At 46.3% G+C, this 23,488-nt stretch overlaps 2 protein-coding genes and 1 non-coding gene across 3 annotated transcripts in view; 1 reads left to right on the forward strand and 2 right to left on the reverse strand.

Moving 5' to 3' along the window:
* The window catches only part of ZCCHC17 (zinc finger CCHC-type containing 17), a 46,733-nt gene extending 32,625 nt beyond the window's left edge, over nucleotides 1-14,108 (forward strand). Inside the window, exon 7 of the mRNA XM_007468644.1 lies at nucleotides 13,654-14,108. Within this exon, the coding sequence (XP_007468706.1) occupies nucleotides 13,654-13,815 (162 nt within the window). The 3' untranslated portion in view covers nucleotides 13,816-14,108. The remainder of the gene's footprint in view (nucleotides 1-13,653) is intronic.
* Nucleotides 14,109-15,208: 1,100 nt separating this feature from the next.
* FABP3 (fatty acid binding protein 3) lies at nucleotides 15,209-22,751 on the reverse strand. The gene is made up of 4 exons (XM_007468645.1): nucleotides 22,578-22,751; nucleotides 19,081-19,253; nucleotides 17,042-17,143; nucleotides 15,209-15,525 (listed from the first exon to the last, which is right to left on the reverse strand). Exons 1-4 carry the CDS (start codon nucleotides 22,648-22,650, stop codon nucleotides 15,472-15,474), a joined length of 402 nt encoding a protein of 133 aa, XP_007468707.1. The 5' UTR covers nucleotides 22,651-22,751; the 3' UTR covers nucleotides 15,209-15,471.
* On the reverse strand, nucleotides 15,750-15,821 carry TRNAE-UUC (transfer RNA glutamic acid (anticodon UUC)). The gene has a single exon. It is a non-coding gene; the product is annotated as a tRNA-Glu (tRNA).
* Nucleotides 22,752-23,488: the final 737 nt, after the last annotated feature.

The following is a 23,488-nucleotide window of genomic DNA, read 5'->3' on the forward strand; positions in this document are numbered from 1 at the left end:
CACTGTTCCTTTTTTTTTTTTTGACTGTGTTGGGTCTTCATTGCTACGCGGGCTTTTCTCTAGTTGCGGTGAGTGCGGGCTACTCTTTGTTGCAGTGTGCGGGCTTCTCATGGCAGTGGCTTCTCTTGTTGCAGAGCGCGGGCTCTAGGCGTGTGGGCTCAGTAGTTGTGGCTCGCGGGCTATAGAGTGCAGGCTCAGTAGTTGTGGCGCATGAGCTTAGTTGCTCCGTGGCATGTGGGATCTTCCCAGACCAGGGCTCAAACCCGTGTCCCCTGCATTGCACCACTGCACCACAGGGAAGTCCCATATGGTAATTCTGTTTTAATTTTTTTTGTGGAACCACCATACTGTTTTTCACAGCAGCTGCACCATTTCACATTCCTACCAACAGTGCCCAAGGGTTCCAATAGAGCATAGTGTTTTATTATTGTCAATTAGGTAAAAGTGGATGATGTTGTTGTTCAGTTGTTCAATTCTTCTGTCTTTTCTCATTTTTTCTTTTTTTTTTTTAATTTATTTTTAATTCCCAGGAAAGGGTTGTTAACGTATCCAACCGGAACATGTCTCTTCCTGTTTAAAATCCTTCAGTGATTTCCCATTGTACTTTAAAAAAAATCCAGACTGCCTCCTGTGAAAACAAACTGTCTAACCCTAGTCCTTTTTAAGTACTGCCTTTAGCAGGCCGTAAATTATATCTGGCTAAAACGTTGTGTCTTTTTTTTTTCTTTATTTATTTGGTTGCGCCAGGTCTTAGTTGCGGCAGGCGGGCTCCTTAGTTGTGGCATGCGAACTCTTAGTTGCGGCATGCATGTGGGATCTAGTTCCCCGACCAGAGATCAAACCCGGGCCCCCTGCATTGGGAGCGTGGAGTGTTAACTGCTGCACCACCAGGGAAGTCCCTGTTGTGTCTTTTTTATGTATCTATTTTTACAGTTATCTTCTGCTTAAGACAGGGGCTGCAAGTTTTCTATTTACAGTGCTGTTATAAAGTTTCCCTTTTAAGTAGGACTTTGTAAAGCAAAAATTCAGATATTAAGAAAAAATTTAAGTAAAAAAATAGCCATTTATAAACACACGGAATAAAAATTGTGGCACTATTATATGAATGAATGGCACCTGGAAGACACTGATTTAGAGCAGTGGGGATATTATTTTAATTTGGTACTATTCTCCTGTGAACCAAAGAAATAGAAATTAACAAAGGCCCCTACTTCAAGCGCTGCCCTCCAGAAGCCTTCTGCAAACCTTCAACATTGCCATGTTTAGCCTAACTCCCTCACAGAGGCAACTGTCCACAACCCTGCAAGCAGTATTGCTTTCTCTTTTTTTCTTTTTTCTTTTTTTGCGGTACGGGGGCCTCTCACTGTTGTGGCCTCTCCCGTTGCGGAGCACAGGCTCTGGACGCGCAGGCTCAGCGGCCATGGCTCACGGGCCCAGCCGCTCTGCGGCATGTGGGATCTTCCCAGACCGGGGCACGAACCCGTGTCCCCTGCATCGGCAGGTGGACTCTCAACCACTGTGCCACCAGGGAAGCCCCAGTATTGCTTTTCTTAATAAAAAATTTTTTAATTGAAGAATGGTTGATATACAATATTATATACATTAAAGGTGTGCAATATAGTAATTTACAATTTTTAAAGTTGTATTCCATTTATAGCTATTGTAAAATATTGGCTCTCTTCCTCGTGTTGTACAGCAGGGGTCCCCAACTGTCCTCCCCACCTGCCCCTCGGGGCCGCACAGCAGGAAGTGAGGGAGGGAAGCTTCATCTGCCGCTCCCCATCACTCGCATTACCAACTGAACCATCCCCCCACCCTCCATGGAAAAATTGTCTTCCACAAAACCGGTCCCTGGTGCCAAAAAGGTTGGGGGACCGCTGTGGTATGGTGCATCATTGTTGCTTATTTTATGCATAATAGTTTGAGTATTGCTTATTTTTGAACACAGGGTTTGGCTTTACATATCTTTATTCTTGATGCTAGCCTTCTTCATAGAGGTCTGAGGACTTGATTTAAAGAGGGAAATGGGAAGCTTCCACCATATTACCTCATTATTTAAATATAAAACAAAAGTAGGGCAACCCATAATCTTACTACTTTACCAGAATCTATATTATTGTGGCACATATTTTCTTCTAGCTGTTTTCAAATGCATGTTTTACCTAGATGTAATTAAAATGTATGTATAATTTTTGTTTCCTGTATTTTACTTTGTCATGTCATCTTTCCATTTTTGCCACATAGTCTTTTTTTTTAATAAATTTATGTATTTATTTATTATTTTTGGCTGTGTTGGGTCTTCATTGCTGCACACAGGCTTTCTCTAGTTGCAGCAAGCGGGGGCTACTCTTCGTTGCGGTGCGCGGGCTTCTCATTGTGGTGGCTTCTCTTGTTGTGGAGCACGAGCTCTAGGCGTGCGGGCTTCAGTTGTTGTGGCGCAGGCTCTAGAGTGCAGGCTCGGTAGTTGTGGCACACGGGCTTAGTTGCTCTGCGGCATGTGGGCTCTTCCTGGATCAGGGCTCGAACCCACGTCCCCTGCATTGGCAGGAGGATTCTCAACCACTGTGCCACCAGGGAAGCCCACTACATAGTCTTAAAATGCTCATTTGCAGTGGCTATGCAATATTACATTAGGTGGATGCTGAGGAATTGCTTTTCTGAGGGCAGTAGAGGATGTACTTAAGAACCTGGGCTGTGGAGACAGACTGCCCGGCTTCTAATCTCAGTTGGGTCACCTCCTCACTGTGGAACTTAGGCTAATTACTAAACTTCTCTGAATCTGTTTCCTTTATAAAATGGGAACAATAAGCATCTACTTCATAAGGTTGTTAGGATGCGGAGATGCACATAAAACTCTGAGCACAGTGCCTGCATACAGCAAAGCCCAGTGCATGTCAGCTACTAGTAGCTGTTGCTTAAAAACAGGCTTTATCATCACTGTGCAAGAGGTGCACAGTGCACCTCTTGCACTGTTGGTGGGAATGTAAATTGATACAGCCACTATGGAGAACAGTATGGACGTTCCTTAAAAAACTAAAAATAGAACTACCATACGACCCAGCAATCCCACTGCTGGGCATATACCCTGAGAAAGCCATAAGTAATAAAGAGTCAGGTACCACAATGTTCATTGCAGCTCTATTTACAATAGCCAGGACATGGAAGCAACTAAGTGTCCATCGACAGATGAATGGGTAAAGAAGATGTGGCACGTATATACAATGGAATATTACTCAGCCATAAAAAGAAACGAAATTGAGTTATTTGTAGTGAGGTGCATGGACCTAGAGACTGTCATACAGAGTGAAGTAAGTCAGAAAGAGAAAAGCAAATACCACATGCTAATACATATATATGGAATCTAAAGAAAAAAAAAAGCTTCTGAAGAATGTAGGGGCAGGACAGGAATAAAGACACAGACATAGAGAATGGACTTGAGGACACAGGGAGGGGGAAGGGTAAACTGGGATGAAGTGAGAGAGTGGCATGGACATATATACACTACGAAATATAAAATAGCTAGTGGGAAGCAGCCGCATAGCACAGGGAGATCAGCTCCGTGCTTTGTGCCCATCTAGAGGGGTGGGATCGGGAAGATGGGAGGGAGACGCAAGAGGGAGGAGATATGGGGATATATGTATATGTATAGCTGAGTCACTTCGTTATAAAGCAGAAACTAACACACCATTGTAAAGCAATTATACTCCAATAAAGATGTTAAAAAAAAGAAAGAGGCTTTGTGGTCAGAGACTGGGTTTAAGTACAGACACTGGGTTCAAAAAGTTCTTTATATATTCTAGATATCAATCTCTTATCAGATATATGACTTGCAAATATTTTCTCCCATTCTTTGGATTGCCTTTTCAGTCTGTTGGTAGTGTTCTATTTTTATTTTTCAGATTTACATTAAAAAAATTGTGGTGAACAAACACATAAAACTTACCGTCTTAACCATCTTTAAGTACAGTTCAGGAGTGTTAAGTATGTTCACATACTAAGTATATGATAGTGTCTTTTAATGTACAAACATTTTCCATCATGATGAAGTCCAACTTATGTATTTTTTTCTTTTGTTTCCTGTACTTTTGGTGTTATGTTCAAGAAATCATTGCCAAATCTAACGTCATGAAGCTTTTTCCTTCTGTTTTCTTCTAAAAGTTTTATAGCTTTAACTCTTACATTTAGATCTTTGATCCATTTTTTGAGGGCTTTTTATTGTTGCTGTTTGTTTGTTTGTTTGTTTGTTTTAACATGGTATAAAGGAAGGTTCCAACCTCATATTTTTGCATGCAGATATCCAATATCCCCAGCACCATTTGTTGAAAAGACTGTCCTTTCCCCATTGAATGGTCTTGGCATCCTTTTCAAAAGCCATTTGACTGTACACATGAGGGTTTATTTCTGACTCTTCATTCCATTCTATTGGTCCATATGTCTGTCTTTTTGCTAGAGCCACACTGTTTTGAGTGCTCTAACTTCATAGTAAGTTTTGAAATCAAGAAATGTGAGCCCTCCAACATTGTTCTTTTTCAAGTTATTTTGGCTCTTTGGGGGTCCCTTGAGATTCCATATGAATTTTAGGATGAAATTTTCTAATTTTGCAAAAAATGTCATTGGGATTTTGGAAGGGTTGCATCAAATCTGTAGATTACTTTGTGTAGTATTGACGTCTTAACCATATTAAGTCTCCCAATCCATGAACATTGATGTTTTTCCATATATTTGTGTTGTCTTTAATTTCTTTCAGCATTGTTTTGTAGTTTTCAGTGTGCAAGTATTTTTATCTCCTTGGTTAAGTTTATTCCTAAATATTTTATTCTCTTTGATGCTATGGAATTGTTTTGATGCTATGGAATTGTTTTCTTAATTTTCTTTTCGGATTGCTAATTGTCAGTGTATAGAAATACAACTGATTCTTGTGTGTTGATTTTGTATCCTGCAACTTTTCTGAATTCACTGATTAGTTCTAACAGTTTTTTTGTGGAATCTTTAAGATTTTCTACATGTAAGATCATGTTTCCAAACAGGCAATTTTACTTGTTTAGTAGAGCTAGATTTTTAACTGTGATTCTATGTGTATGTTCCAGGAGTTTTTCATTCTCTTTTAACCTTTTAGGGGTTAAATGGTATTTATCAGATTCCTGAAGTGGTTCTGTGGATATCTCACTTCTGTGGGTCTTTGGTTGTTTTTGTATTGCTTAATATACCTGGTGCAATTAGTTATTGCTTTGCTTCTAAAGCTGCTTTGAGATGTGTATTTCAGTTCGCCAAAATAATTATTAAGGATCTGCTAGGTATGAGGCGCTTTATGACCTGCTTAGTCAACCCATTATCCTACCCTCTGTTGCTCTTCACTTAGTAGAGAAATGGTCTGATGAACAATGGCAGTAATAATCATCATATCTTATTATTTTTAAAGTACCTTTATGTATATGAACTTCTAACTCATGAGTCCTCTTTGATTAAAAAGTGCTTCAGGGGGCTTCCCTGGTGGCGCAGCGGTTGAGAGTCTGCCTACCGATGCAGGGGACACGGGTTCGTGCCCCTGTCTGGAAAGATCCCACATGCCGCGGAGTGGCTGGGCCCGTGAGCCATGGCTGCTGAGCCTGTGCGTCCAGAGCCTGTGCTCCGCAACAGGAGAGGCCACAGCAGTGAGAGGCCCACGTACTGTAAAAAAAAAAAAAAAAATAGTGCTCCAGGGAGCTGAAACTGTAAAAACTTCCCCCTTGATGCCCATTGTTTCTACCAAGATATCATCTAGCATCATTGTCTTTTCACCTTGTCGTTAATCGCTTTATTATCTTTTATGCCTTATATTTGTCTAGTACTTACAGTTCATAAAATATCTTCTTTTTTTTTTTTTTTGGCCACGCTGCACAGCATGCAGGATCTTAGTTCCCCGACCAGGGATCGAACCCATGCCCCCTGCAGTGGAAGCGTGGAGTCTTAACCACTGGACCGCCAGGGAAGCCTCAAAATATCTTCATTTTTTATTTTGTTTTATCCTTACACAATCCTGTGTGGTAGCCAGAGTAGGCATTATTATCCCACCATTTTACACCTTAGGAAAATGGAGATTAAGAGAAATTGTCTCGCCTGAAGTCACACAACTATAAGAGATAGTGCTGAAATAAGAACCCAGTTCTTCAGATCACTAACCCAATATTCTTTTCTATGCCACACTTCTACCATTAATTCATTTAGCTCTTCAATTATTTATTTACTCAACAACTAGGTATTGAGTGCCTCATACTTTTCTATTGTGCATTGTGTTAGGTGATTGACTTATCAGGTCTTATAAGATCACTTTTGGGCCAGTTTTGACTTATCAGGTCTTATAAGATCACTTTTGGGCCAGTTACCAGCTACCCTTAGTAATCATCTGATGTTATCTCTTGATTTTTTTTTTAATTTTCAAATGTGTTTCATTTATTTGTTTTACGTGAATTTGTATTCCTTAAATGTATTTCACCGAGCTGATAAAGTGAAGTGCTCTAGGAATATGCTCTCTATTAATCTGTTTTTGTTCACAACCGTAAATCAAGTTTCCAGGCCTCCTGTTTCTTTCCCCCATCTAAATCTTTGATTCCAGCAGGAGGTTGGCTTTCCTTATCAGTAAAAACTTCTACCTGAGATGGATATTTTGGAGTGTGCGAGAGTGGCAGATTTGGACACCTGTTCCAGCACTGGTTGGCTCTGGGACATCCAGAATTAGAACCAGAAAGTCAAAAACAGTCTACTGGGTTCTCATCTCTGCTTCTTTACAAGACTGCTTCATTGTCCCACTTCTTTCTGCAGTCTGGTAGAAGAGAATGTCTAATGTAAAGTCTCTAAGACAGGAGAAGGTGCTAGGCATGTTGGGAAATCAGGAAATGGCCAGGATAAAGAAAGGGTGTCACCTGTTTCAAATAGTGCCTGGCACATATAGGCATGCACCTTTGAATTGATAGATTCCATCATATGTGCCAGGTGTAACTCCTCGGGTTCCTTCGTTCAGTGAGGCCTACCCTCAGTTTGGAGAGTAATAGGGACTGACTCCTGCTGCTGCCAGTGAGTAGGGGCAGGAGTAAGAGATCTTTCTAGCCCTGAGCCCCCCACCTCTTTTTATCAAACATACATGAATTGAATGCATGTCCTTGTCCAAAAATCTAGTACGTATTGGTTTAGTTCTATGCAATACCTATTCAGTACCATGATGGTTTTCATCCCAGTGTCTGAAAATTATAAGTTATTTTTGTTGGGCGTAATTAGAACAGGAGGAAGGTGTGTGTTGCAAATGGAAATGGGCTATGAAGAGGTTGATAAAAATAGGAATAAAGGTTTTTGTAGTGAAGCCCTGGATAATCTTTCATGAACCTGTGGTATGTGCTTTGCTAGCCTCTTTCACTTATCATATGTCATCATGGGTCTTTCTGAATCAGGCTATATTATGAGGAAGCATCTGCTTTGGGCATCAGGCTGCTGACTTATCGTAATGAAGTTTAGCTATATTTGATCCAGAATATAATTTTCTTCTTTTCATATGGCTACTATAATTACTCTCTGCTGTACTATATTTAGAAGAACAGAAATAGGAATGTCATCCCCTTGGCTGCAGTGCTGGCTCTGTTCTGTTCTCCAGGGAACTTCTGGTGCCTATCTGAGAGAGAGGTTGCCAGTCCTGGGCCTGTTCTGCTGGAGCACAGAGAGTCATCCAGTGTATTCTGCTCGAAAGACTTCAGGATTCTCCTTCTTCTATGGAATAAAGTCTGAGTTCCTTTAAGACTCTTCACAATCTGTCCAACATCCCAGCATCATCTCTCACCAGTCCCTTCCCTCACACACTGTACTCCAACCTCATTCATTAAAAGAATTTCTATTGTGTGCGAAGTTCTGTTCTAGTCATTGCAGCAACAATAGTGAACAAAACAGGAAAATCCCAGTCTTCATGGCACTTACTTTCTAATGGGAGTCACAGACAATGAACTTGTAAATAAATATAAAATACTACTAATATTTCAAGTACTGAAAAGTGCTATGGAGAAAAATCAATTTGGTAATGAGAGCTAGGGAGTACTAGGATAGGGGTAAAGGGATAGCTGACTTGCCATTCTAGATAGGATGGTAACGGCAGACCTTTCTCATAAAGCATCATTAGAGTAGATCTTTGAAGGAAGTGAGAAAGCAAGCTACTCAGATAAGTGGTGAGAGAACATTTCAACAAGAACAATAGTTAGATATTGGGAATGAGCTAGGCATGTTTAAGGAACAGTAAGGAGGCCAGTGTAGCTGGAGGAAGTGAATGAGTTAGAGGAAACCAGGGCCTTATAGGAGAATCTGAGGACTTCAGCTTTCACTTAGAGTGAGATGGATGTCATTAGGCATTTTACTAGAGGGATGACATGATCTGACTTATCTTTTAAGAGAATTATTCTGGCTACTGTATGGAAATTAGACGGTTAGAAGGCAAAAGTGGAAGTAGCAAGCTAGTTAATAGATAGTATTAGTAATCCACATGATCAAGTAAATGAGGCCTAAGAACTGACCATAAATTTGGCCATGTGGAGATCATTGGTAACTTTGACAAGAGCTGTTTCAGTAGAGTGGTGGGTTGACAACCTGGTTAAAATTGTTTAGGAGGGTTGTTTTTTTTCAAAATGGGAACTATTATAGCACATTTGTTTATTTTGGGGAATGAGCCATTAAAGAAGGACAAATCGATGCAGGAGAGGGGGACAATTCCTGGACCTATGTCTTTGAGTAGGAAAGAAGGGATGGGATCCAGTACAAGGTAAGTATGCCACACAGGATCTTTCAGGCATTTGCTTCATTCTGTCTTCCATCTGGCTGGAAGGCCCTCAGTTCCCTTCGTCCGTCAGCACTACTACCACTACTCCACCTGCCAAAGCCATGTTCATCCTTCAAAAGCACAACACATTACATATCCTTCATGAGGCCATCCTCAAATTCCTCAGACATAATTGATTTCTTTCCCTTGTGTGTCCATGGCATGTTGTTTGTACTTTTCTTACATCACTTCCATGGACTGCCTACTACTTAATTAATCTTTCTCCTTGATTAGCGTATCCCTTGAAGGCTTCTGTTCCCTGATTTCTAATGTCATTCAAATACTATAAGAGACAAATTAGTTAATAGATATTACTGGCTCTTAGAAGGTACTCAACAAATATTTGTTGAATGAATGTACTGTATGGTTATTGGGAGTTATTCTTTCCCTTGTTTGATGAGGTTGGCTCAGGTTTGGAGGCATGGTGCCAGTCACCACTCCTGAGCTACTGAATGTGTTTACTTTGCATGCAACTATGGCTTTGCACTAGTAGGTACTCTGTATTTGTCTGAATTCTATTAAAAATATGTTCTTATCTCCTAAGCAACACTGTATGTAACTATGGATCTCTAAAATGCTTTATAGGTAGTAAAGTTCAGTAAATATTTGTGAGTTGATTAATAACCTTCTCCCTCTGGTCTTACCCTTTCCAAGCTATGATAAACTGGTGCTTATAAGCAAATTCTAACCAGGAATCACCCTCTATCCTACTTTATAAAAATTAACCCTAGAGAATCAGTTTGAGAATCAAATTATCTCTTGAGAATCAATCATTTCTCAAGAATAAGAGAATAAATAACCAGTGCTTTCTCAAGAATAATTCTTAAGAATAAATAAAACAGAATAAATGCTTGCTTGCTTGCTTGATTTCTGGCTAGATCAGTGCCTTTGGGCTAGAAAATGCTAAGTTAGGTGCTGGCTTTAACACACAGAGCTAAAAAGAACATCTAATTTGGAGCCCAGCCTGAGTCAAATCCAGGTTCTACCATTTGGGCAAGTTACTTTATCTCAGTAAACCTCTCTGAAGTTATAATTTTCTTTCCTGAAAATATAGAGATTATTATGCCCACTTAATAGATTTGTTTTGAAGGTCATGGGGTATGTGTGCAAAGTGCCCAGCCCAGCATCTAGAAAATTAGGTACTCAATAAGTGTTAACTGCTGTTACTCCCCTTTCTCAGTTTACGCTGGGCTGCTGCTAACCTTTTTTTAGAACTATAGAGAAAGTGGATGGGCTAGCTGCTGTAGCACAGGATATGTGCTTCTCAGAGAGAGGTTTTGAGCAATGGCTTCTTTCCCCTGCCCCTCCGGTCTGTCTACCGTGAGCTCCCACTTCTGGGTCATTACCCTTTACCTTATGCTCCTCTTCCCCAGAATGTAGTCAAGGGACCAGAAGCTATAGCTTCACCTCTGACTTTCCAAATTCACCTCTACTCCAACTCCCAACTTTCCTCTTGAACTACAACATATGAAGTAATTTTTGTTCTCTAGCTCAAGGTTAGAGACAAAATGAAAATGATGCCACCTGCTGGAGAACTAGATTTTCTTTATTCGGGTTGCAAAAGAGCTTTTACATCAAGATTGAGGTCTAGAAAGCCATCTCCCCGAGTCCTCCTTGCTACGTAGAGTCAACATTCTAGCTTGCCAGGGTTCTCTAGTGATTTGCTTTTCTCTTTCCTCCTTCTGAGCCTGTATCATTGAGAAAGTGGAAATAACGCCAAACTCTGAGTTAGAAAGTGTAACATTCTTGTCTTGTCTTTGGTCACTTCTTTGAGTTGCAGTTTTCACCTCTGTAAAATAGCAATAATAATTCCTGACTTCTGACCTTACCAGATTATTATTACAAGATACGAGATACAGAAAGTTTGATAAACTAAAGTGCTATTTGTTTGTAAGGAAGTATTATTACTTTCCTTTCTCATTTATGTATCCAGGCTGGGCCAGTCTTGGGGGAATTGGTGCCAGACTCTGCATCTGCTTGTTTACTTTCCCAGGACTCTGTCCTACCTAAGGGGCAGAGACTGGTGAGGCTGCCAAGCCCATGTAGCCTGTGATTGACTTCCATTATCTTGCCATCTAGGAAATTGCAACACCATAAGCCAAACCATGGATTTGCCGACTTTCAACTTCTCCCCGCCATGGTTCCTACAGCTTGATAACTTGGGCCTGGGAAGCTTCCCCTCTCTCTATACTCCACTGGAGACTCCAAGAAAGAATTTTGGTTTAATCTTCTCTCAGAACTTTGACTCATCTGCTGTAGATACTTGGCCAGATTGTCAGACATTCTGGGAGTTCTCTGAAATAAGAGAATAATACAACACTTCTAGCTACCACTGAGTTCCTACCATGTATCAGGCACTATAGTTAGTACTTACCATGTTTAGTCCTCATAGCATCCTTTGAAGTAGGTATTATTTGTAATTTACTGAAAAGAAAACTATGGTTCAAAAAAGTTAAGTCTTGGGACTTCCCTGGCGGTCCAGTGGTTAAGACTCTGTGCTTCCAATACAGGGGGTGCCGGTTTGATCCCTGGTTGGACAAGTAAGATCCCACATGCCACCCGGTGCGGGCCAAAAAAGAAAAAAAAAAAGTTAGGTCTTTTGTTCTAAATCACATAGTTAGTAAGTAGCAGAGTTGGAATTTGAACTTAATTCTTTTTTTTTTTAATTTTTAAAATTTATTTTTGGCTGCATTGGGTCTTTGGTGCTGCGTGTGGGGCTTTCTCTAGTTGTGGCGAGCGGGGGCTACTCTTCATTGCGGTGCATGAGCTACTCATTGGGGTGGCTTCTCTTGTTGCAGAGCACAGGCTCTAGGTGCACGGGCTTCAGTAGTTGTGGCACATGGGCTCAGTAGTTGTGGCTCGTGGGCTCTAGAGCACAGGTTCAATAGTTGCGGCGCATGGGCTTAGCTGCTCCGCGGCATGTGGGATCTTCCTGGACCAGGGATCGAACCCATGTCCCCTGCATTGGCAGGCAGATTCTTAGCCACTGTGCCACCAGGGAAGTCCCTGAACTTAATTCTATCTTATTCCAAAACTCTTGTTCTGACCACCATATACCATGAGGCCTCCCATCACTATACAGGAAGAGGGGCCATGTGCAATCAAGGAAAACTCAGGAGATTTCCAGTCGTATGATCTACATGCAGATCCCAACCCTGCCTGTGTGATCTGGGGCAAGTGGTTTTCAGCTTCTCCAGCCACAGATACTATCTCTTCACCACCATGTGACATAGGTGCTATTCTTATCTCTGTTTTACATTTGAGGAGACTAGGCCTCAGTGAGGTGAAATGACTTGCCCAGGGTTACAGAAGAGTAATAGTTAAGTGGCAGAGCCAGAACTCAAGTCTGGGTCTAACACCTGGTTCTGTGTTTTGTCCACCATTTCTCACAGCCAGCTCCCAAGACCTAGTCTGTAAGGCAGACTTACAGTCTCCGGATGCTGGATGGAAGCCTAGTAGGAGGAGCAGGAGCCTTGCCCTCTTCTACTCTCACTTTCGCCTCCCCTAGTCTCTCCTTCTTAGAAACCTTACCGAGGCAATATACACATTTGCAATTCAATGAAAAGGTTTATTCAGAGCTTACAGACTGCTCCAAGTACCCTACAGAAGCCTGGGGGTCCGGGTCTCAGCCTTTGTGTGCGTTTGTGCTGTTAATTTGGTGGCCTAGTGTGGTGGGAAGTGTTGAGAAAGTTCTTTCTGAGCTTTTTTCTTTATCAGTATGCTCTTGTGAGGTTGGTTGCGAAAGTTAGAGATGGTAAATATCCAAGGGCAGCAGGTGGGGCCTTATTAATTGATGGCGGTTATTTTCCCTGGCAGCAGGGTCTAATAGAAACCAGACTGGGAGTCAGGAGTCCTAAATCCATTACTCTCATATTCTTGGGCATGTGAAGCACTGTCTCTAGTCAGACTAGGTGATCTCTCAGGACTCCTTTCAGCTTTAGTATCTGTGCTTTTTAAAAATGAAAGTAATAGGGAATTCTCTGGCGGTCCAGTGGTTAGGACCCAACGCTTTCACTGCCACGGCCCGGGTTCAATCCCTGGTCGGGGAACTAAGATCCCGCAATCCGTGTGGCACAGCTGAAAAAAGAGAAAGAAAGTAATAAATGCTTGTTTAAAAAAAAATGAAACAGGACAGCGGAAGACCTCAGCTTCCCTGTGTGCAGTTCATTCCTGAGGTAACACTTGTGACTGTTTGTGTCCTTTCCATTGTTTTCTGTGTATTTTAAATATATACAGGTATGTTAAATACACATATTATATTGTGATTTAATGTACTAAATATTATAATTTATATATGTAAATATATATAATACATATGGTATGCATGTATATGTGTGTGTGTGTATAAACATACACACATATATTGTTACATACCTTGGAACCTAGAATACATACTGCGTTATGACTTGATCCTTTTTCGCTCATTTTGAGCACTTTTTCTTGTTAGTACTTAAAGATATAATTTGTTTTTTTAATTAATGTTTTTTTTAAATTATTTATTTTATTTATTTTTGGCTGCATTGTGTCCCCGTTGCTGCGCGCGGGCTTTCTCCAGCTGCGGCTCGTGGGCTGTAGGCACGCGGGTTTCAGTAGTTGTGGTGCACGGGCTTCGTTGCTCCGCGGCATGTGGGATCTTCCCGGACCAGGGCTTGAACCCGTGTCCCCTGCATTGGCAGGCAGATTCCCAACCACTGGCGCCACCAGGGAGGCCCTAATTAATGTTTTTTAATCTATTAAGTTATCCCCTAGTGATTACAGGCCATGATTTTTTAAAGCAAATATACACATACAATGTTGTTTTTATTTTATTCATTTATTTTTTTTAGGAAAAGAAGAAAAAGAAACATAGAGACAGGAAGTCATCTGACTCTGACAGCTCAGACTCTGAGAGTGATACAGGCAAGAGAGCAAGGCACGCGTCAAAAGACAGCAGGGCAGCGAAGAAGAAGAAGAAGAAGAAGAAGCACAAGAGGAAGCGCAAGGCGTGAGGGGCGTGGAGAGAAGGGACCAGGAGCCTTGCGCCTTGAAGCGCTGGCTCCTGGGAAGACTCAGTGGTGAGAATATGGCCTCCCACCCCATTGACTTCTCTCCCATGGGAGATGGCTTCCCCTCCTGCCACAGGCAGGTTTGGGAGATATCAAAAGTATCTGCCTGAATGAGTTGTTTTCTTATCACTCCAGTCCCTTTGCAAGTGACCCCTGCAGCTGACCCATTCATCCACCCAACTTCCTTCCTTCATTCAGCAGAAGGTCCTGTTACCCTCTTCCAGCTGCCACTGCCAGAGCCAGAGTCCAGGCTAGAGCCACAGGTACTGGCTGTAGTTGGAGAACAGAGTGATTGGCCCCTCCCTGTTGGCCTTCATTGGGCTGATTGGTGGGTGATCTCTGCTGCATCCAACACAGGGGCAGATGGAGACTGGCAGTACTAGGGAGAACATGGTAAGAAGTGGTGCTCACTTTTTCCATTCCCCCTAACATGATTCTGCTGTGTTAGAAGTGACAGCCAGTGGTCACAGCCAGAAAACCATTGTTTGCAGTGACTGAGCTTGTGTGTGACGTTCCGCCCGATCACTGAACCAGACAGTTCAAGCCAAGATCATTGCTTTACTTTTACTACAATGTGAATCAGTTGGTTCCATTTCAGGTCTCTGCTTAAATTCCTGGCCCTAAATGGAAGTGTGCTTGGTTTTAAACTTACTGAAGAGTCCTTATTGGTATAATCCCTCTTCCTGTAACTTACAGACTTAAAAGTCACTGAGGCTGCATTAGGTGACAGAAAAACATTTAACAGGTTACCTTAGACTTTGGAGAGCGGCCCAGCTAAGGTACAGCGCCAGAGGCACTAGCAAGTCACAGCCTTCTTAGATCACTTATAAGCCCTCACTTCTGTAATGATCAGATGACCTCTCCCCCAGGGCTGATTAGAGAACCAGTAAGAATTTGAACCATGGGTAATGGCCTAGCACATAGGCAGATGCTCAGCAGTCCTCTTCACCAGTGGGCATCTTCTCCCACTACCACTGGCACAAGCCTGGATCCTGTGTCCTAAGCCTGTGTTCTGGAAAGAGAGAGACCACAGCATTCCACAGAGAAGAGCAACTGTCCAGACCCAAAGGCATTCAGTGCAGGATGGACCTGAGGTGACAGTTCAGAAGCCCCACCACTGGGTGATTATTCCAGGTTGGACTAGCTCATTTGGCCGTAGGGAGGGGGCGGTGTAAAGGGAAGTTGTAGGTACAGCTGTTTTATTTTTTGTACGTGTAAGGTGATCAGCTGTCACTGTCCCTGAGACTGTCCATTGCAGTCTCATCCAGTGCTTACCTTCCTGAGTGGCAGTCGTTTCTGCCTACTCTCTGACACACAGAAACTGAGACTCCCAGAATCATGTCACCAAAAGCAAAAAGGCAACTGGGTGGCCTAGGTGCTGCTTTATTGACCTCAGAGCACCCTTTGGGTGCAGTTAAAAAAACAAACATACACAATGACAGCAGAACTGGATCCAGGCTGGAGCCACCTGACCCCAGGAGAATTTCCCCAATCAAGGTGGATTTATACAAAATGCCAAAGGAAAAAAATGAGTCAATCTGGTGCTGAGTCCAGGAGTAGCCAACTGGCAGAGAAGCAGTTGTTGAGGGAGTGGGCAGGTCATGCCCCTTTCTCGTAAGTGCGAGTGCAAACTGCATTGCAGTGGGTGAGTGTCTGGGAAGAAAAGACAGAGTCAGGTTAGGGCAGGGGTGTGGACACAGAAGGTATTGGGAATACTCTCCACTCTGATGGGGAGAGCCCTCTACCTTCATGCTAAAAATTTTCATTTACTGCCTACCTACTATGTGCCAGGTACTTTACACGTATTTTTTCCTAGTGCTTACACCAAGTCTTCTTTATTTTTTTTTGGCCATGTCACGCGGTTTGTGGGATCTTAGTTCCCCAACCAGGGATTGAACCCGGGCCACAGCAGTGAAAGCACCAAGTCCTAACCACTGGACCATCAGGGAGTTCCCCCAAGTCTTTAAGTTAGGCATTGTAATTCCTCTTGTAGAGATTTGGGGAAATGAGCTTTCAGGGAGGAAGTATCTTGGTCAAGGTCCCAGAGTGTTTCTCTTTCCCTTGTACCACTCCTCTCCCTTCATCTTTAGTGCCTAAGATGGTGCCTGGCACATAGTAGACAAACAGGTGAATAAAAATGTCCAGAGGCTCTTGGGAAAGGACTTTACTAGGCCACCAACTCTCCATTCTTTCCCTAACTTAGGGTAGTGCCAGGGCCAGAGGCCTGAACCCCCAACATCCTGCCTGGCGTCACAGAGCCAGGCCCATGGTTTCACCACAGCTTAATTGCCCAGTGAGTATTTGGTCCCACCAGAGCTAGGCAACTCATTATTAACTCTGCAGGGTCCCCTGCCCCGTGTAAGTGCAAGAATGCAGTGACCAGGTTACACTGACCCAAGAAGGTCTGCAGTGGAGATGCTGAGGCGAAAACCTGAGGCCCTACAGAATAAGGAGGCAGAGATCACGGGTGGCTGCTGTCTCCACCCCTGGGGGTGTTCAGTCAAGGCTACATTCTTCAGGTGAAGTCCCCAGGTTTGTCCCTAAACAGACAGATCTGCCAGCTTGTTTGTCATTTCCAACCCAGGCCTTAGGTACTTGTAGTGGGCCAGGCATGGAAAGCTCTGAGAGGAGGCGAGCCTGGAATGAAGTAGAAATGACTGTGCTGTCAGTTGGGGCCCCACCGATCACCAGCCTGTCCCTGCCCAAAGGCTTGGGAGATGGGAGCCTCTCCTATGGGCCTGGAATCAGGTTTGGCCATGCTTTCTACCTCTCCCTGGGGCAAGGCAATGCGGCAATGCAGAGGATGAAACTAAGGCCATGGAGTGCGCCTACTGTAGTGGTCCCACACCAGTGATGCTCTGTGCTCTGCATCCACTGTCTCCTTCAGACTTCCCAGCAGCCCTACAAGGTTGGTGTTATTAACACCCACTTTACAGTTGGACTTGGAGAAGGTGACTTGTGCAAAGTCACGCACCCTATAAGCTGAGATTTAAACCAAGTCCAAAGCCACTACATAGAAAATTCCTACCTAATACCACCCAGGCCTGCCTCCACCCTCCATTGTTCCAGCTTCCATTGGTCCCACTGATGACCTTGGCTTTTCGCAATAGGCTTGGCTGAAGGGGCAGCAGAAACCAATTGGGTGAGGCTCCAGAGTTATCCATCTTACCAGGATGAGCTTCCCAGCAACTACCTCCCGCACAAGTGTTGTCTCTTGTCCGTTCCACTTCTGCACGTGGACGAGTTTGCCTCCATCCAGCGTCACAATGGACTGTGGAAAGAGGGTAGAGGCCTGAGCTGAGATCTGAGCTAGGATTGAGGGGCAGGAAGGGGTCTGGTCACTGGGGCCACATAGGACCCAGCCTCTAACCCAAACTATTGACAATGCTAGGATCAGAGATCCGGCAGCCCACCTCCAACCTAGCCCCATAGGATGTCTAGTTCACCACTGCTGCTTGGCTGGGGGAGGGGCCTTCAGCTGTTGGGCGAGTAGGGAGAGGCAGATAGTACAGTGGAGAGGAACAGCCTGGCTCTGAGAAGTGCCACCAGCCTTCAGGATGGGCACTTATCCCATACTCTAGGTGATGCCCACAGCCCAGTCTCACTAAGATACAGAGTTGAGGGACCAGCCTAATCCCTGTGAAAGACTGGTGAGGAGGAGTAATCCTGAGACTCTCCGGCCAAGTGGTGATCACACACAATGTCTAAAAGATCCTTGGGGATGGGAGGTATTGGAAAATTGGACCCTGCCCTGTATTCCTACTCCTCTTGGTCCATATCAAGTGACCCCCTTCAGCTGACGAGTGGGCAGCAACTGCCAGGTCCTGAGACTGCGGGCCCTTGGAGTGTTCCACAGCCCTGCTCAAATGTCCACTTAATCTTATGGGTGCTGCCAGCCTGCATCAGCTGGCTCTCATTTGGCAACTCTCCCAGGTCTCTCTTCTCTAGAAATTTGGGGGCTCTAAGCCAGGCTAGGGTACCCTGACTGACCAGGGTTCAGTAGAACAGTCTGCAAAGGCTGTGTGTATGTGCTTTGGGGCCAGTGGGTCGGAGGGTGTGCACCCTTACCACCACCTTCCTCCTCATTCTCATTCCCCTAGCTTTTTGTCCATTCGGAGCAGGTTATGTTTAGCCTAGGCATCCCAGAGAACTGCCGTTGTGTTTAACTGGGGTTCTTGCCCTTCAAGAAGGTAGGCTAGTTCAAGGAGGTAAAGGCATGTGGTAGGGCAGGCACCTCTCTCCAAGGTAGGCTGCCATCTTTGGGTACCATCCCATCTCTGCTGCCAGCTTCCTGTATGATCCTGGGCTGGGCTCCAGCTTCCTCCACTGGGAGGAGATTAGACCCTCTCCTCTCCTTGGGAGCAGCTGTGAGGAAGAAGAAACAGCTGAGGAGCTGAATGGAAAGGTCTGGTGGAAAGGTACTGCTATAGGTACACCCTGTTGAGGGCAAAACCCCTTAGTTCTCTCTCTTCCATGCCTGGCTCAGTGGCTGGAAGGCCTAAGGCAAGCTGCCAAGACAGCCACCACCGGGTGACAAGTCCTGAGACTGGGGGCAGATGTACTCTCCCTCCCCAGAAGGAGAGGGGCTAAGGCTTGCTGAGAGGACACTAAAAACACACCAAAGACAATGCTCTATCCAGAATGTAGCTTTTCCTGCCTGTAGGCTGGCAGCATTGGAAATGGTTTCTCCGGGTCACTGGCCAAGCCCTGGAGGTGGAGGCTGGAGAAGAGGAAGCATCTGAGGAGGTCTCAACCTCTTGTCCCCAGCTGTCTCCTCGGCTCCTGAAGGCCAGGATGACCTTTCAGTGGAGGACCTTGACTTCTGGGCATTGTTCCTAAAGCACCTGAGGTCACAGCCATGTCCGCATAACCCCCCATCTATGGAAGGGGAAAGAAAGCCAGAGCTGTTGCATGCCATACACAAGGTCACCCAGCTGGAGCTGGCGTAGACAGTGAGGTCAGACTATCCAGGCTCTGTGCTGCCCGCTCCCAGAGGCAACAGGTAGATGCTTCCCAAGATGGGAGGGAGAACAAGATAGGACTAACATGCATTTAGCACTTGGGACATCCCAGCACTGCACAGGCATTATGGACCTCATTTGCCACTTCAACCCCCCATGATAGCCTACCCCTCAACGTGCAATAATAGGGCGCCACCGTAATCCCCTTCAGGGCCTTCTATTCCCCATGGACCCTTCCTCGACTCACCTTGACCTTCCTGTCATCTGCTGTTGTCTCATCGAACTCCACTCCCAGCTTGAAGCTGACCTCCGTGTTCTTAAAGGTGCTTTGTGTTTTTATGGTGATTGTGTCCCCATTCACTTCGATGACTGTGGTAGGCTTGGTCACGTTGGCCACCTGCCTGGTAGCAAAACCCACACCTGAGGGCAGAGGGAAGGGTATGAGTATGAGCTGGAGCGAGAGGCAGGGTACAAGCAGCTCAGTGACCAACTCTTAGGCCTGGATGTGGGGAAGGGGGAAAAGAAGGGTGAGAACTTTCAAAGACTTTGCATGGCTGTTAATTCAGTCTTCCCGTTAGCTCTGTGTGGTGAAGAGACACTACTGATCCCATTAGACAGATGAGAAACTTAGTGGACAGGCATGCCTCACAGCAAGTCAGTGGCAGAGCTGAGATTAGAATAAGCTACTATTAAGTGCTTTCTGTGCGGTAAAAACTACACGTGTAATCTCATTCAGTCCTTCCAGTCTCCCCGAAGGATTGATGCTATTATCTCTATTTCAAAGATGCAAAAACTGAGAATGAGTTGAAGCCCAGGGTCAAAAATCTGGAATTCAAATCCAGAATGTTCAACTGCAGAGCTCACTGTACTGCTCATCTATAAAGGCTGGAGCGCAAGGCTCCCTTCCAGGGCACCTGAGCAGCTTTCAAGGCACAGGCTGAGGGAGAAAGAAGTAAATGTGGACTTTGCCTTCCAGAGCCTATGGACAAGAATTTTCCACCTTTGAAAGTTTTTACCCTGAGATGCACTGGTGCTCTTGTCCCCCACGTATGGTAACAAAGACATTTTCAAAGCCTCTTAACCATGATCTAGGAGGTAGGCAAAAGGGAGTGTTTGTCTCAGTGTGCAGATTTAGGAGAGGCCTAAAGTGGTAGGCAGTCAGGACTCCAATCCAGGTCTCCTGGTCTAAGGCTCTGTGGGATCTCCCCTCCTGACCCAAGCATGGCTTCCCTGAGTGCTGCAAGAGAGTGTGGAACAAAGAGCCCTGCAGGTTGTGGCTTTCCTGAGATCTGTCCTTTTGCCTCCAACCTCCCCCTCTGCTCCGAGCAGCCTCTGCTGAGCTGTCCTCCAAGGGCCGAGGCTGTGGTGAGGTGGTGGGTGGAAAGTCTCCAGATGTGCCTGGCTACATGGGTTGTTTTACTTAATGTTTATTACAGCCCTGAATGGTGGGTTTTATTATCCCCAAATTACAAATAAGGCTTGGAGAGTGAAGTGACTTTGGCCCAAAGTCAAAGGGTTAAGTGGTTGACCTAGATTTGAATTTGGCTCTAAAACTGTTCACTTTTCCTCCTGGGCCATCCTGCCTCCCAGCATGTACCTCATCTGTGCCCTACGGCCACCAAGTGTGCCTGAGATCACTGGTACTAACTAGGCTGGGCCTCTTTGTCCTCTGAGAACTCTTGGTTTAAAACAAGAGGGGCACAGGCAGCTGTGCTGCTGCTGGCCCACCCTGCCTGGCTACTGAGGAACTTGGCCTTGCCTCCTGTTATCAGAGTGAGTCAGGTCAATCCCACTCCCCAGCACAGAGCGGGGCCTTGTCACTGCACAAGGAGCTCTGTTTACTTAGGACCTACCCAGAGGTGTGGAGCGTTTGAGGAAGGAAGGCATTGTGGAGTGGGTGAGAGACTCAGCTAAGAGAAAGTTACAGAGTTCAGAGTCTCGCGAAGAGATGGGTTCTACTTAGAAATGAAGCCGAAGCTATTTACTGAGAGCTAAGGAAGGTCTTTTCTCCCCCGTGGGTATCTCATTTTTTCCATCTAAGGAAGGTCTTTTCTCCCCCATGGGTATCTCATTTTTTCCATCTGTACAACAGCAGGCTAGTTGGATTCTCAGCCCCCTAACCCAGGTTGGGGCAAAATAAGGGAGCAAGGGTGGTAAGGATGGTATGACTCACTTCAGGGACCCAGGTCTTCAGTTCTAATGTCTGCTGGGAGACACTTGGGAGAGGAACTAGCTGTGGGCATTCCACCTTCCCCAGCAGCTGCCCAGGGCCCCCTACTTCTCCAAGAATTACTACCTTCCTGGAATCATTGGGCATAACGCTCAGCATAGAGTACGGGCAGTTGAGCACCTTGGCCTTAAAAGCCAACAGTTTTGGTCCTTATTTCAGGGGTCAGGAACAGGTGGGAGGTGCCTGGAGTGGACCCCCCACCCCTTCTTTGGGTTATCCAGCCCCCCTTCCCTGGGAGGAAGGCATGCAACCTAGCTCAATCATAAACAACATTCCAGTTTTCCCTATCCTAGCCTGGGGGACCAGGATAATCTCCTAGCTGGGGATTCCAGAGAAAGGATATCACCCTCTTTTCCTGGCCCATATTAGAAGGGGAAGGGCTGAGGTCAAAGCTTAGTTAAGCAGTTCTTACCACTCCCACCCCTGGGGTCCATAATGGGAACTGCTCTGGGTTGCCGATCTAGAAATCTAGGTTTTCTTATCAGCTCTGCCGTGGAATTGATTTGACAAGTTTCTACTCTCTCTGGGTCTTGGCTTCTTCAACTGTTGAACCAAGGCACAGGGGCCTCCAAAGTCCTCCTCTGCGAGATTCTGGGAATCTTCATTCTCCCCCATCCCAGCACCACAGCCTCCTAGACCAAAGACCCTCCCTGGCTTTACCAGGTCTTGGCTTTGCTCCAGGCCCCTTTGCTGTACCCCTCCACCAGACACCTCCCCAGTGAGCGGTTATCCTTGGGTTGCAGCTGGTGATGGGGCCTCTCGCCCTACCCTACCACTAGGCTGGTTGGTGAGAAAGAGGGCACCCTCCAGCGACAATCCTTTACCCTAACTAACCCAAGGCAGAAGGTGAGGGGTTGTTGCTAACTGTGCAGGCCGCTGTCTCAGCTCCTCATATCCTGTTCAGGGCTGTTCCCCCTTCCACCTTCCTCCTCCTGGAGATCCCCTACTTTAGGCCATAGGACACTTCCCATCAATCTGCTCCCTTTCGCTGTTCAGTCTCCAGTTCCTAGACCACCCATGCTCCTCTTCTTTTTCTCCCTCCCCTCCCGTTTTATCCAAACCAGCCCCCTACCTCCAGATCAGAAGCCTTTCTTCCCCGAAAGCGCCTCCCTGCCCCCACATCGACCGACACAGCTGCCTCCTTGAGCCCCCTTGCCTGGGAATGCCTCTTGCCAAGTTCAGAACATGAAAGCCCCCTCCCCGGAATTCCCTGGCGGTCCAGTGGTTAGGACTCTGCGCTTCCACTGCAGGCGGCAGGGGTTCCATCCCTAGTCGGGGAACCAAGATCCCGCATGCCGCGGGCCGTGTGGCGGGCGCGGAACTGGGAGAGGCCCCTCCCAACAGGACTCGCATGCCCTAGCGCAGGCTGCCACCATCTCCGCATCCCCGGGTTTCCCAACTTTTACCAGGAGGGATGCAGCAGGCGTGCAGGGTAGGTAGCCACAGCTGGAGCGCTGCTCCGACCCGGCACGCGGCCAGCCCATCCCCAGCCCAGCATCCCGAGCCGCCCTCACCGATTGACCTCATGTAGTCATCGAAATTCTTGCTGTCCACTAACTTCCAGGTGCCCACGAAGGCGTCCACCATGGTGAGGCTGGGCTAGGCTGAGAAAGGGACGACAGAGCACGCGTGCAAGGATTCCGCGACCTGCGGCTCCCAGCCCGCGCTGCAGCTTTAAAAGGCCCTTGCATCACGTGACGGGGCGTGGCCCACACCCCGCTCCCGAAATAGGAAGCCCCAGGCAGGCGCTAGCTAGCCTGGGGCTGGCCGCCCATCCCCCAACCTGCCGGGGGGAGGGGGAAGGGCCACCCGGGGGCGCCCGGCTCGCCTAGGTCAGCGCGGGTCCCGGGGCTCCGAGTCCCTGCCCCGGGCTGGTGGGACCTACTCCCTTCCCTGGCCTCAAGGCGCTCTTCAGAATCTAAAAAGAAAACAGTTGGGGGCACGGTGCCCGTGAGCTGGGGCGCACGCCAGGGACATCTTCCCTCCCCTGGTCCCTCCCCGAGCTTGAGGTCAGAACAGAGATGAAAGTCTAGAGGAGAAAGGAAACTTTTGGGCTGATGCCCACGCCGGGAAAGCTCTGGCCGACTCTTCGCGGCGCAAGCATCTCGGTCTTCATTTTACAGGTGACGGGTCCAAGGCTCAGAGGGGGAGTGACAAGGTCGCAGGAAATAAGTAGTGAGTTGGAGCCCAGGTGGCGAGCCTGGTCTAGCCGGCCCCAGACCCTGCGCTCTGCCGCCACTCCCCACTGCCCGGTGGAGGGGAGAGTCACCGGGGGCAGCGAGTGCCCTCCGCCTGCTCCGGACAAAAGCGTGACCCTTCCCGTCGCGCCGCGCCTGCTCCTCACGTGCTCGCCCCTGCCTACGGAATGTCTCCCGCGCGAGCCTTTCCGCCCGGCGGTCCAACTACCCCTCCACCGTGCCAGTGC

Source organism: Lipotes vexillifer, unplaced genomic scaffold (assembly GCF_000442215.2).
Source record: "Lipotes vexillifer unplaced genomic scaffold, Lipotes_vexillifer_v1.1 scaffold1261, whole genome shotgun sequence".
Classification (NCBI taxonomy): domain Eukaryota; kingdom Metazoa; phylum Chordata; class Mammalia; order Artiodactyla; family Lipotidae; genus Lipotes; species Lipotes vexillifer.

Excerpts from the sequence above, each read along its gene's own strand:
- FABP3 (XM_007468645.1), bottom strand. The coding sequence starts at position 22,650 with ATGGTGGACGCCTTCGTGGGCACCTGGAAGTTAGTGGACAGCAAGAAT. Across the intron at positions 17,144-19,080 it reads CAGATGACAGGAAGGTCAAG|TCCATTGTGACGCTGGATGG; the intron begins GTGAGTCGAGGA and ends CTCTTTCCACAG. Across the intron at positions 15,526-17,041 it reads TTGCTGGGAAGCTCATCCTG|ACACTCACCCACTGCAATGC; the intron begins GTAAGATGGATA and ends TTTTCTTCCCAG.